General features: G+C 41.7%; 1 protein-coding gene across 9 annotated transcripts in view; it reads left to right on the top strand.

Annotated features, from left to right (window-relative positions):
- Positions 1-1,983: 1,983 nt before the first annotated feature.
- C2h3orf33 (similar to human chromosome 3 open reading frame 33) overlaps positions 1,984-14,594 on the top strand; it is a 31,250-nt gene continuing 18,639 nt past the window's right edge. For 4 of the 9 annotated variants that reach the window (XR_005500342.2, XR_010063643.1, XM_039102887.2 and 1 more), the window contains exons 1-3: positions 1,985-2,143; positions 3,584-3,643; positions 5,495-5,642. Coding sequence is in view for 7 of the 9 variants with exons in the window: in XM_039102887.2 (XP_038958815.1) it covers positions 2,030-2,143; positions 3,584-3,643; positions 5,495-5,642 (322 nt within the window). In the remaining 2 variants the exon portion in view is untranslated. Of the gene's footprint in view, positions 2,144-2,248; positions 2,447-3,583; positions 3,644-5,494; positions 5,643-14,594 lie in introns of those variants that run through there. The other 5 variants (XM_063282368.1, XM_063282369.1, NM_001399811.1 and 2 more) reach the window with 4 other exon arrangements.

The following is a 14,594-nucleotide window of genomic DNA, read 5'->3' as shown; positions in this document are numbered from 1 at the left end:
AAGCAAGGAAAAACATAGGCTTTGCAAGTGGGTGCCACTGTCATTCATAAAACTGTGGGGTATGAGAAGGCTAATTCACAACATTATATATTTGATTTCTCTAAGGTAAGTTTTTTGTACTTTTTCATTTTTTATGTTATGTTTTTGCAATGCTAGGGATCTAGCCTAGGGCTTCACATGTTAAGAAAGCCCTCCTGTTGATAAGTGGCTATTAGCCCAAATGCTTGAATTACCCTAGATGCCTAGAACAAATGAAACTCAAGACGGATGATCAAAATGTGAATGCTTCACTCCTTCTTTAAAAGGGGAACAAGAATACCCTTGGCAGGGAAGAGAGAGGCAAAGATTAAAACAGAGACTGAAGGAACACCCATTCAGAGCCTGCCCCACATGTGGCCCATACATATACAACCACCCAATTAGACAAGATGGATGAAGCAAAGAAGTGCAGACCAACAGGAGCCGGATGTAGATCGCTCCTGAGAGACACAGCCAGAATACAGCAAATACAGAGGCGAATGCCAGCAGCAAACCACTGAACTGAGAATAGGACCCCCGTTGAAGGAATCAGAGAAAGAACTGGAAGAGCTTGAAGGGGCTCGAGACCCCATATGTACAACAATGCCAAGCAACCAGAGCTTCCAGGGACTAAGCCACTACCTAAAGACTATACATGGACTGACCCTGGACTCTGACCCCATAGGTAGCAATGAATATCCTAGTAAGAGCACCAGTGGAAGGGGAAGCCCTGGGTCCTGCTAAGACTGAACCCCCAGTGAACTAGACTGTTGGGGGGAGGGCGGCAATGGGGGAAGGGTTGGGAGGGGAACACCCATAAGGAAGGGGAGGGGGGAGGGGGATGTTTGCCCGGAAACCGGGAAAGGGAATAACACTCGAAATGTATATAAGAAATACTCAAGTTAATTAAAAAAAAAAAAAAGAAAGCCCTCCTGTAACATTTTAAACATTACTTCTAAATAGAGATGACAATATAGCGAACCATGCAGAGCTAAACAACTTTTAATACTTCTAACACCAATTGTAGAGTTTGGGAATGTCCAAGGACACCCTCAGGTGTGGCAATTTGTTTTAAAAGCATCTTCACTCATGATGTCATGAATAACACTGACTCCTCTCAGAAAACCATGTGTGAGAAAGCATGGGACAATGAAACCAGGAATGCTTCCCCACACCTGTGTGTAGAGGTTTTTACTATAGTACACTGCCAGTCTCTAGCCCCTCTGGAGGTCAAGCTGAGGTCAGACTCAAAGCCTCCACCATAAGTGGGATGTTAGATTTTCTTACAGGCGCAAAAGCCTCAGTAAAAGATAATTTTATCAGGTAAGATATTTTAGAGTTACCCGACACAATGGGAAAGGCCAGATCTCTCTTTGGACCAAAGTTAAAGTTATTTCACGATGCACATTTTGGCTGAATAAGTATATCTCCATCTCTCATTCCTTTATTATTCTTGGCATTAAAAATATTTAGAAAGTCAGGGCACACAAACACAGCAGTGGCATCTGTATCGAAGAAGTTGAGGTGAAAGACTAGTACGCTGAGGCCAGCCTGTGCTACATAAACCCTGTTTCTAGAGAAACAAAGGTTGGAACACAATCTGCCCAATGTGTAGAAGGATCTGGGTTTGCTCTCCAGCACCATAAAATATAGAAAGTGGATCTCTGAGGTCGAGCCAGCCTGTCTGCTGAGCAAGTTACAGGGCAGCCAGGAATAACACAGAGAAACCCTGTCTCAAAAATATAAACAGAAACATAATAAAAACAAGCTTATAGAAAAAGTAGCAAGACTAAGAAGATCGTGTATATTTACACAGATTTCCTAATTCTTTATATTTCACGGCATTTTTTGTGTTGTGTTGAGTCAGTGTTGTTCTGTTGCTCTGGCTGGCATGGTGCCAATCAGAGGACACACGTAGGCAAGGTTGCAAACGCCCAGGAGAGGCGGGGACCCGGAGCGCAGCTCAGCGCCCCCTGCTGCCCACCAGGGGGAACCCGCTGGACGCCGGAACATGGCGCCGCTGCCCGCGAGCCTCGGGTCGCAGGCTTCCGACCGCGACCGAGGGGAGGCCAACGTGGTAACGCGGATGTCGCAGTGGGCGGACAACCATCTGCGTCTTGTCCAGGTGCCACGGCCCGGCAGGGTGGGCTAGCCTGAGCGCGGTGATCGCGGCAGGCCTCGTAGAGGACCCGCTGGAGCGGAAGGACAGCCCGGCCACAGGGGAATGGCCAGGGAGGCGACAACGCCTCTTTTGCCGCCCTGGCGGCGGCAATCAGGCCTGGAGGCTGGCCCAAGGCTGGGGACACCATGGGGCTGGTCTAGGAGTAGCTCCTCTTTCAGTATTGGCCTGCTGGAAACGCAGTAAGAGCAGAGGGGAGGCCTTGGCAGAACCTTGATGGGTTTTCTCAAGGCTGAGGTTCAAACTTCGGTAAGCTCTGAAGTGCTTACCACTGAACTGTCACCAGTCGTGTTTTGTTTTAAAGCGAAACAAAAGACACTGAAATTTAACCAAAAGGGGGCACGTAGGCTAATAAGTGTTCAGGCTAATTCTAAAGAAAAGACTGCTAAGGTTCCTGTGGTGGTGATGTACGCTAGGTGGGAGCTGCCCCTGGGTTGATGTTGGTGATGGTTCCTGATATGGACTTGCAGTAAATGATTTATTGGGAAAAGCTGCAGAGCTCTTGGGCTTGCAAACGTGGAGACTCAAAGCACAGTTGTTTGAAGCGGCAGAGCATAGTTTAGTATTCAAGGGAAATCACAACTGGACGTGAAACTGAGAGTGAGCTGCATTACCTGGCAGAGTGTGTAAAGCCCTGGTCTTGACCGGCATCTTGAAACAACTGCAGAAAGTTACAGAAGATGTTCTGGAAATGAGGCCTAGGGGATTCTCTGGGGGAGTAGAAGGTGGCAGAAGCAAAATCTGAGGCAAACAGGGTGACAGATCACTGGGAAAGATGGGTAGCCAAAAGCCAGAAGCACAATGCATTTAGAAGGAACAACAACTTTTAACCATTTTGCTAAGAATTGGAGGAAGTTGAATTTTGCAATGCTTTGCAACAAGGCAGCATGAGGTCCAAGGCCATGCCTGCTGACATGCCATTGTGGCGCCATCCTCTGAGCAGTCTAGTATCTGCCCTTTAGTAGTAATCAGTGCCAAATAAATACATGTATTATTACTCACTATACTAATATTAATGTCCAACCATTTACACACACGCTTACCCAATGTTTGCCATGATGCTGTATTCTAAGGTTTCCTACCAAGTACATAATTCACCATGGATGAAAAGTTAGAAATGCTAGGCCATGTGTGAGTACAAGGCACAATCACTCACTCCAGTCCCTATGCATGCCAGATTGCTAAGGAAGAATACTGCAAGAGCTGAAGGACAGGACAGAGGCAGTGGGGGCAGGGGGCGTTTGGAAGAGTCGAGCCACCATTTGAAGCATCTGTGTTATTTGAACTGTTAGTGGTCACGAGGACAGTCTCCGTCCTTTTAAGTTAGTACACTGACTATTGTAAACGATAATTGGTGAGAATTAATCGTTAAATCTCTTCCTGTAGAACATCAGCACTGGAATGGCCATAGCTGGGATAGTGTTACTAATAAGGAGCGTTCGGCTGGTGAGTCATCAATGGTTCAGGCAACAGACAATCGGCTTGGTCTCATTCCAGGCCGCTTGGATTCATCCTAGAAGATTTTTAAATTGTATTTTAGAATAGCAAATGTACTTTAAGATCTTGGTTAAGATTTAGAACAGAGAATTTATTTTAGGGCTGTAGAAAATGTGCAGAATTTTGCTTACTTAATTCTACAGGCTATTTACATACCCATATTTTTAAGACCTAAAAAATGATTCCATAAAGGATTTAGTTTGTTATAAAATAGTAAAGTCACTGAACTTGGAGAGCTGAGGCAGCATTGCTGCAAGTTCATGACCAGCCTGAACTGCTGTTGAGCTCCAGATCTGCCTGGCATGGACTGAGGGAGACCTTGTCTCAAAACCAAAACCAAAACCACACAAACTAGGGTTTGTCTGCTCTGGATAGGGAGTTGTTGGTACAAATGAAATCTTGTCTTTTAGTCAAAACTGTTTCTCAGCTGTTTTGTTAATAAACTATTATATGTAGATAGAAATGCAAGTTCTGCTGTGGCTGTTACTAAGTTATCAAACCTAAACGGTCAGATTATAGAATTTGAAAGGTTACAACTTTCCAATTTAACTTGGAATGGTCTTTTGAGACTTTGCCTAAATATATATATATATATATATATATATATATATATATATATATATATATAATACCTATTATATATAAAATGATATATTATCTCCATAGATAGATAGATATAGATATATAAATATATAGATATATGGAGAGAGAGAGACCACATCTCAAGAATGTGGGTTATCATTATGACATTCATGTTGATGAATATCTGAAATCAAAATACACATAAGTATTTTATGTACCCCTCCCACACACACACAAAATCCAGAGTGGTCCTTCTGAATCCCAATTAAAAGTGAGTCCTGGAGCTTCAAGATAGCTCAGTGGATAAAGGCTCTTGTACAAACCTTGGAGACCAGAGTTTGGTCCCAGAACCCATGTGAAGGTGGAAGAAGAGAACATGCTCCACAAAGTTGTCCTCTGATGTCCACACGTACAATGAAGCGTGCGCGCGCACACACACACACACACACACACACACACCACTAAACAGAAATTTTTAAAAATTCTGGTTGATAGACGACTAGAAATTTCCCCAACATTTGTATAAAGCTCTTCTCCCTTGCAGAGAAAATACTCTATAGCATTATTTCCTGGAAAAATAAACAAATCTAGTGTCGTGTAAAGTTCTGAACTAGCCGTGATATGCGCTGTGCTGTGCTGCCTGTCGCATTAAATAACTACTAACCCTGGGTTCCAAGAAGTTGCTGAGGAAATAAAATTTCAATGTTGGCCTTTGTCAACAGGATTTGCTTTGTCTCCTAAATGATTGTTAAACATTAAAACATGCCTTGCCAGTTAGGAGTCATTAACATGACACAACTTTGCTTGGGATTTATAGTCGCCATCTTTTATATAGTAGCTTGACATAGAAAAGAAGAAGTAGTGAGTAGTAAGCTTTAAGTCTCTATATACGTTTTTAAACTTATTTACTATTCGTATGTGTGTGTGTGTGCATGTGTGAGTTTCTGTGCACCAGATGCCAGAAGAGAGTACCAGGAAGTTGATGCTGGAAACTGAACCCACATCCAGGGCAAGAGCATCAAGTGCCTGTAACTGCTGAGCCAGCTCTCCAGACCCTATAAACACTTTATTAAATATTAAGATGTTAATGTCAAGTTAAGAACCGAGTTAAAACTTTTCAACGGCTCTGTCTTCTTATTAAATGCTTTGATATCTTCACATTTTATTTTCATTTTAAGTGAAAATTACATCTTCTTCTTCTTCTTTGTAAACCAACAGACGTCAAAATTTACAACCTCCTCAGATATTCCAGTAGAATTTATAAGAAAGAAAGTTAAACTACGTGGCCGATTACAGCGGATAACTGAGTGTGGTCTAGAAATTGAACATGTACCTATTACTTTACCTTTCATATCTTCATGGAAACGTAAGTAAACAATAATTGTTATAACCGATTAATGACCGTAGTGATTACTGTGGTATTCAATAGCTAGATGCTATTTATAAAGTAGCATTCTAATTCTGACTGCTTTCCAGAGGCTATGGAAGTCTGATTTACCAGAAATTATTTAATTTGACTCTAGAGTTCTCTCCCTTGTTTTAGTTGACGCTCAGTCTTTCATTTAGGCCGTCAGCTGCTCATCCCAGAAATGATGACAGTCTGTTCTGGCCTAGGACCTAAAATAACTGTGTGTGATGCTGAGTTAAACGAGCGCAGCCCTTCTAACTCTTGTATCTTACAATCTTGGAGGAAGATGGATAACATCCATGTGAAAATCTGTCCTAATGTCACTGAAGATGGAGTCCTAGGACACATAATTATTCAGGTCTGATGGGGTTAAAGAAATATACCCATATACAGTACTCAGAGAAGGTCTCATTGAGGAGTTGTTATATAACCAGAGGCCTGACCACTTGAGTGGGCGAGCCTGGAAGAGCATGAGGGAATGAGCCTCCAGTAACTGAAGCATAGCGAAGAAAGGTTTAAAGGATCCAGAGGAGACTAGATGCGTAGTAGGAGCCACACTGTTTTTTGGGTTTTTTTTTTTTTTTGTTTTTTGGGTTTTTTTGGTTTTTTTTGTTTTTTTTTTTTACTTATTACATTTAACTCTGTTTCATATTAAAGAACCCAGGCACATACACATTTCTCCTGTAGATGCAGTCTCATGACTACAGGGATATGTAGGGTGACCCTATTTCAAGACAAACAACAGAAGAACAACAAGAGTTTGGCGATGAAGCAGACTCCTTGGAGATGGTATTTATCACTGAGAGCGTGCCATTCTGTGTCATTCTCTGGTTTTCCAGTTGTCCAAATTTTTGCCCTCATTCGACATACTTTCTCCTTTCCCTGATTCTGTGTTCAACTTTAAAAGCCACATACTATCTTTTTGACAGAGCACTCTTAGCCCACTCTACTAGAACATGTTAATGCTCTTTCTGCTACCTTCTAGCATCTCTGTATCATCCCATTCAATGTGGATTGGACTTTTAAAGATGTTTCTATGCAAGATTTATTGAAGGGGACTGTAGGAAAACTTAGTGATTTAGGGTACTTGTTGCTCTTCCTGAAGACCCGGGTTCAATTCCCAGCACTATTTTGTCATAACATGGCTATAATGACTAGTAGGTCATAACAGCCATCACGGCTAGTGTGTATACAGCCATCATGGCTAATGTGTATGAGAGCTATCATGGTTAATGTGTAGCAGCCATCATGGCTAGTGTGTATACAGCCATCATGGCTAATGTGTATGAGAGCTATTATGGTTAATGTGTAACAGCCATCATGGCTAGTGTGTATAACAGCTATCATGGATAGTGTGTATGACAGCTATCATGGTTATTATATTTTTAACATATCTGTCATCCATTATTAAGTTATAACAGCTATAAAGACTATTATACCATAAAGTGGCTATCAAAACTATCATGTTAGAACACAGCTATCACTGTCATGCAGGATTTATTAAGGAGACTAGAGAGATGACTTAGAACATCTCAGCCATGGTCATGATGGCTCACAACCATCTTTGACACTAGTTCCAGGGGATCCAATTCCCTCTTCTGACCTCTAAGGATGGGAGCACATACACACATGCAGACAAAACATTCATACACATAAATCTTAAAAATGTAAAAAGGTTTATTGAAGAACTAGAAGGACAAAAAGATTCATATCACAGAAGCAAATATAAAAATAATTAGGAATTAAAAATCATGGCTATGCAACATGGCTCAGCAGGTTAAGGTGCTGCCTTGTAAGCCTTTCTAGTTGAGTGCAATCTCAAGGACCCACATGGCAGGAGAGAAATAGCATCACATGTTATTCTGACTTCCATGTGCACACACACACACACACACACACACAAATAAGTAGATGAAGGTAATAACTAAAAAACCCAGACAGATATTTGAGGGCTGGCGAGTTAACTTAGTATGTAAAGATATTTGCCACCATACTGAAGACCTGAGTTTAATATGTGAGGTCACATGACAAAAGAAAGAATTGACTGCCACATGTTGTCGTATCATGTCTGCATGTGTGCTGTGGCAATGAATGTACCTGCTCACACACACAATAAATAAATATGATAATTTTAAATATAGAAATATAGAAATAGTGTGGGTTTTTTGTTTTTGTTGTTTTTTTGTTTTTTGGGGGTTTTTTTTTTGCTATTATTTTGAGACAAGTTCTTTTTTTTTTTTTTTTTTTTTTATTAACTTGAGTATTTCTTATATACATTTCGAGTGTTATTCCCTTTCCCGGTTTCCGGGCAAACATCGCCCTCCCCCCTCCCCTTCCTTATGGGTGTTCCCCTCCCAACCCTCCCCCCATTGCCGCCCTCCCCCCATAGACTAGTTCACTGTGGGTTCAGTCTTAGCAGGACCCAGGGCTTCCCCTTCCACTGGTGCTCTTACTAGGATATTCATTGCTACCTATGGGGTCAGAGTCCAGGGTCAGTCCATGTATAGTCTTTAGGTAGTGGCTTAGTCCCTGGAAGCTCTGGTTGCTTGGTATTGTTGTACTTTTGGGGTCTCGAGCCCCTTCAAGCTCTTCCAGTTCATTCTCTGATTCCTTCAATGGGGGTCCTATTCTCAGTTCAGTGGTTTGCTGCTGGCATTCGCCTCTGTATTTGCTGTATTCTGGCTGTGTCTCTCAGGAGCGATCTACATCCGGCTCCTGTCGGTCTGCACTTCTTTGCTTCATCCATCTAGTCCAATTGGGTGGCTGTATATGTATGGGCCAAATGTGGGACAGGCTCTGAATGGGTGTTCCTTCAGTCTCTGTTTTAATCTTTGCCTCTCCCTTCCCTGCCAAGGGTATTCTTTTTGCTCATTTAAAGAAGGAGTGAAGCATTCACATTTTGATCATCCGTCTTGAGTTTCGTTTGTTCTAGGGATCTAGGGTAATTCAAGCATTTGGGCTAATAGCCACTTATCAATGAGTGCATACCATGTATGTCTTTCTGTGATTGGGTTAGCTCACTCAGGATGATATTTTCCAGTTCCAACCATTTGCCTACGAATTTCATAAACTCGTTGTTTTTGATAGCTGAGTAATATTCCATTGTGTAGATGTACCACATTTTCTGTATCCATTCCTCTGTTGAAGGGCATCTGGGTTCTTTCCAGCTTCTGGCTATTATAAATAAGGCTGTGATGAACATAGTGGAGCACGTGTCTCTTTTATATGTTGAGGCATCTTTTGGGTATATGCCCAAGAGAGGTATAGCTGGATCATCAGGCAGTTCAATGTCCAATTTTCTGAGGAACCTCCAGACTGATTTCCAGAATGGTTTTACCAGTCTGCAATCCCACCAACAATGGAGGAGTGTTCCTCTTTCTCCACATCCTCGCCAGCATCTGCTGTCACCTGAGTTTTTGATCTTAGCCAATCGCACTGGTGTGAGGTGAAATCTCAGGGTTGTTTTGATTTGCATTTCCCTTATGACTAAAGATGTTGAACATTTCTTTAGGTGTTTCTCAGCCATTCGGCATTCCTCAGCTGTGAATTCTTTGTTTAGCTCTGAACCCCATTTTTTAATAGGGTTATTTGTTTCCCTGCGGTCTAACTTCTTGAGTTCTTTGTATATTTTGGAAATAAGGCCTCTATCTGTTGTAGGATTGGTAAAGATCTTTTCCCAATCTGTTGGTTGCCGTTTTGTCCTAACCACAGTGTCCTTTGCCTTACAGAAGCTTTGCAGTTTTATGAGATCCCATTTGTCGATTCTTGATCTTAGAGCATAAGCCACTGGTGTTTTGTTCAGGAAATTTTTTCCAGTGCCCATGTGTTCCAGATGCTTCCCTAGTTTTTCTTCTATTAGTTTGAGTGTGTCTGGTTTGATGTGGAGGTCCTTGATCCACTTGGACTTAAGCTTTGTACAGGGTGATAAGGATGGATCGATCTGCATTCTTCTACATGTTGCCCTCCAGTTGAACCAGCACCATTTGCTGAAAATACTATCTTTTTTCCATTGGATGGTTTTGGCTCCTTTGTCAAAAATCAAGTGACCATAGGTGTGTGGGTTCATTTCTTGGTCTTCAATTCTATTCCATTGGTCTATCTGTCTGTCTCTGTACCAATACCATGCAGTTTTTATCACTATTGCTCTGTAATACTGCTTGAGTTCAGGGATAGTGATTCCCCCTGAAGTCCTTTTATTGTTGAGGATAGCTTTAGCTATCCTGGGTTTTTTGTTATTCCAGATGAATTTGCAAATTGTTCTGTCTAACTCTTTGAAGAATTGGATTGGTATTTTGATGGGGATTGCATTGAATCTGTAGATTGCTTTTGGTAAAATGGCCATTTTTACCATATTAATCCTGCCAATCCATGAGCATGGGAGATCTTTCCATCTTCTGAGGTCTTCTTCAATTTCTTTCCTCAGTGTCTTGAAGTTCTTATTGTACAGATCTTTTACTTGCTTGGTTAAAGTCACACCGAGGTACTTTATATTATTTGGGTCTATTATGAAGGGTGTCGTTTCCCTAATTTCTTTCTCGGCTTGTTTCTCTTTTGTATAGAGGAAGGCAACTGATTTATTTGAGTTAATTTTATACCCAGCCACTTTGCTGAAGTTGTTTATCAGCTTTAGTAGTTCTCTGGTGGAACTTTTGGGATCACTTAAATATACTATCATGTCATCTGCAAATAGTGATATTTTGACCTCTTCTTTTCCGATCTGTATCCCTTTGATCTCCTTTTGTTGTCTGATTGCTCTGGCTAGAACTTCAAGAACTATATTGAATAAGTAGGGAGAGAGTGGGCAGCCTTGTCTAGTCCCTGATTTTAGTGGGATTGCTTCAAGTTTCTCTCCATTTAGTTTAATGTTAGCAACTGGTTTGCTGTATATGGCTTTTACTATGTTTAGGTATGGGCCTTGAATTCCTATTCTTTCCAGGACTTTTATCATGAAGGGGTGTTGAATTTTGTCAAATGCTTTCTCAGCATCTAATGAAATGATCATGTGGTTCTGTTCTTTCAGTTTGTTTATATAATGGATCACGTTGATGGTTTTCCGTATATTAAACCATCCCTGCATGCCTGGGATGAAGCCTACTTGATCATGGTGGATGATTGTTTTGATGTGCTCTTGAATTCGGTTTGCCAGAATTTTATTGAGTATTTTTGCGTCGATATTCATAAGGGAAATTGGTCTGAAGTTCTCTTTCTTTGTTGTGTCTTTGTGTGGTTTAGGTATAAGAGTAATTGTGGCTTCGTAGAAGGAATTCGGTAGGGCTCCATCTGTTTCAATTTTGTGGAATAGTTTGGATAATATTGGTATGAGGTCTTCTATGAAGGTTTGATAGAATTCTGCACTAAACCCGTCTGGACCTGGGCTCTTTTTGGTTGGGAGACCTTTAATGACTGCTTCTATTTCCTTAGGAGTTATGGGGTTGTTTAACTGGTTTATCTGTTCCTGATTTAACCTCGATACCTGGTATCTGTCTAGGAAATTGTCCATTTCCTGAAGATTTTCAAATTTTGTTGAATATAGGTTTTTATAGTAAGATCTGATGATTTTTTGAATTTCCTCCGAATCTGTAGTTATGTCTCCCTTTTCATTTCTGATTTTGTTAATTTGGACACACTCTCTGTGTCCTCTCGTTAGTCTGGCTAAGGGTTTATCTATCTTGTTGATTTTCTCAAAGAACCAACTTTTGGTACTGTTGATTCTTTCTATGGTCCTTTTTGTTTCTACTTGGTTGATTTCAGCTCTGAGTTTGATTATTTCCTGCCTTCTGCTCCTCCTGGGTGTATTTGCTTCTTTTTGTTCTAGAGCTTTTAGGTGTGCTGTCAAGCTGCTGACATATGCTCTTTCCTGTTTCTTTCTGCAGGCACTCAGCGCTATGAGTTTTCCTCTTAGCACAGCTTTCATTGTGTCCCATAAGTTTGAGTATGTTGTATCTTCATTTTCATTAAATTCTAAAAAGTTTTTAATTTCTTTCTTTATTTCTTCCTTGACCAGGTTATCATTGAGTAGAGCATTGTTCAATTTCCACGTATATGTGGGCATTCTTCCCTTATTGTTATTGAAGAGCAGTTTTAGGCCGTGGTGGTCCGATAGCACGCATGGGATTATTTCTATCTTTCTGTACCTGTTGAGGCCCGTTTTTTGACCAATTATATGGTCAATTTTGGAGAAAGTACCATGAGGAGCTGAGAAGAAGGTATATCCTTTTGCTTTAGGATAGAATGTTCTATAAATATCCGTTAAGTCCATTTGGCTCATGACTTCTCTTAGTCTGTCTACATCACTGTTTAATTTCTGTTTCCATGATCTGTCCATTGATGAGAGTGGGGTGTTGAAATCTCCCACTATTATTGTGTGAGGTGCAATGTGTGTTTTGAGCTTTAGTAAGGTTTCTTTTACATATGTAGGTGCCCTTGTATTTGGGGCATAGATATTTAGGATTGAGAGTTCATCTTGGTTGATTTTTCCTTTGATGAATATGAAGTGTCCTTCCTTATCTTTTTTGATGACTTTTAGTTGGAAATTGATTTTATTTGATATTAGAATGGCTACTCCAGCTTGCTTCTTCTGACCATTTGCTTGGAAAGTTGTTTTCCAGCCTTTCACTCTGAGGTAGTGTCTGTCTTTGTCTCTGAGGTGTGTTTCCTGTAGGCAGCAGAATGCAGGGTCCTCGTTGCGTATCCAGTTTGTTAATCTATGTCTTTTTATTGGGGAGTTGAGGCCATTGATATTGAGAGATATTAAGGAATAGTGATTATTGCTTCCCGTTATATTCATATTTGATGTGAGGTTATGTTTGTGTGCTTTCATTCTCTTTGTTTTGTTGCCAAGACGATTAGTTTCTTGCTTCTTCTAGGGTATAGCTTGCCTCCTTATGTTGGGCTTTACCATTTATTATCCTTTGTAGTGCTGGATTTGTAGAAAGATATTGTGTAAATTTGGTTTTGTCATGGAATATCTTGGTTTCTCCATCAATGTTAATTGAGAGTTTTGCTGGATACAGTAATCTGGGCTGGCATTTGTGTTCTCTTAGGGTCTGTATAACATCAGTCCAGGATCTTCTGGCCTTCATAGTTTCTGGCGAGAAGTCTGGTGTGATTCTGATAGGTCTCCCTTTATATGTTACTTGACCTTTTTCCCTTACTGCTTTTAATATTCTTTCTTTATTTTGTGCGTTTGGTGTTTTGACAATTATGTGACGGGAGGTGTTTCTTTTCTGGTCCAATCTATTTGGAGTTCTGTAGGCTTCCTGTATGCCTATGGGTATCTCTTTTTTTAGGTTAGGGAAGTTTTCTTCTATGATTTTGTTGAAGATATTTACTGGTCCTTTGAGCTGGGAGTCTTCACTCTCTTCTATACCTATTATCCTTAGGTTTGATCTTCTCATTGAGTCCTGGATTTCCTGTATGTTTTGGACCAGTAGCTTTTTCTGCTTTACATTATCTTTGACAGTTGAGTCAATGATTTCTATGGAATCTTCTGCTCCTGAGATTCTCTCTTCCATCTCTTGTATTCTGTTGGTGAAGCTTGTATCTACAGCTCCTTGTCTCTTCTTTTGGTTTTCTATATCCAGGGTTGTTTCCATGTGTTCTTTCTTGATTGCTTCTATTTCCATTTTTAATTCCTTCAACTGTTTGATTGTTTTTTCCTGGAATTCTTTCAGGGATTTTTGCGATTCCTCTCTGTAGGCTTTTACTTGTTTATTAATGTTTTCCTGTGCTTCCCTAAGTGTGTTCAGGTCTTTCCTGAAGTCCTCCAGCATCATGATCAAATATGATTTTGAAACTAGATCTTGCTTTTCTGGTGTGTTTGGATATTCCATGTTTGTTTTGGTGGGAGAATTGGGCTCCGATGATGGCATGTAGTCTTGGTTTCTGTTGCTTGGGTTCCTGTGCTTGCCTCTCGCCATCAGATTATCTCTAGTGTTACTTTGTTCTGCTATTTCTGACAGTGGCTAGACTGTCCTATAAGCCTGTGTGTCAGGAGTGCTGTAGACCTGTTTTCCTCTCTTTCAGTCAGTTATGGGGACAGAGTGTTCTGCTTTCGGGCGTGTAGTTTTTCCTCTCTACAGGTCTTCAGCTGTTCCTGTGGGCCTGTGTCTTGAGTTCACCAGGCAGCTTTCTTGCAGCAGAAAATTTGGTCTTACCTGTGGTCCCGAGGCTCAGGTTTGCTCGTGGGGTGCTGTCCAGGGGCTCTCTGCAGCGGCAGCAACCAGGAAGACCTGTGCCGCCCCTTCCGGGAGCTTCAGTGCACCAGGGTTCCAGATGGTCTTTGGCTTTTTCCTCTGGCGTCCGAGATGTGTGTGCAGGGAGCAGTCTCTTCTGGTTTCCCAGGCCTGTCTGCCTCTCTGAAGGTTTAGCTCTCCCTCCCACGGGATTTGGGTGCAGAGAACTGTTTATCCGGTCTGTTTCCTTCAGGGTCCGGCGGTGTCTGTGGCAGGGGTCCTGCCGCTCCTGGGCCCTCCCCCACGGGAGCCCAGAGGCCTTATACAGTTTCCTCTTGGGCCAGGGATGTGGGCAGGGGTGAGCAGTGTTGGTGGTCTCTTCCGCTCTGCAGCCTCAGGAGTGCCCACCTGACCAGGCGGTTGGGTCTCTCTCTCACCGGGTCTGGGAGCAGAGAGCTGCTGCGGGCCGGGATCCGCGGGTGTGGGACTTCCGGTAAACACAGAACGTGCCCGGTTCTAGAGAAATTCTGCTTCCGTGTGTCCCAAGCTCACCAGGCAGCTTTCTTGCAGCAGAAAATTTGGTCTTACCTGTGGTCCCGAGGCTCAAGTTCGCTCGTGGGGTGCTGCCCAGGGGCTCTCTGCAGCGGCAGCAACCAGGCCTTTTTTTTTTTTTTTTTTTTTTTATTAACTTGAGTATTTCTTATATACATTTCGAGTGTTATTCCCTTTCCCGGTA

This window comes from Rattus norvegicus, chromosome 2, assembly GCF_036323735.1.
Source record: "Rattus norvegicus strain BN/NHsdMcwi chromosome 2, GRCr8, whole genome shotgun sequence".
Lineage (NCBI taxonomy): Eukaryota > Metazoa > Chordata > Mammalia > Rodentia > Muridae > Rattus > Rattus norvegicus.
The sequence above is the reverse complement of the archived record's forward strand: the minus strand, read 5'-3'. Positions and strand labels throughout refer to the sequence as shown.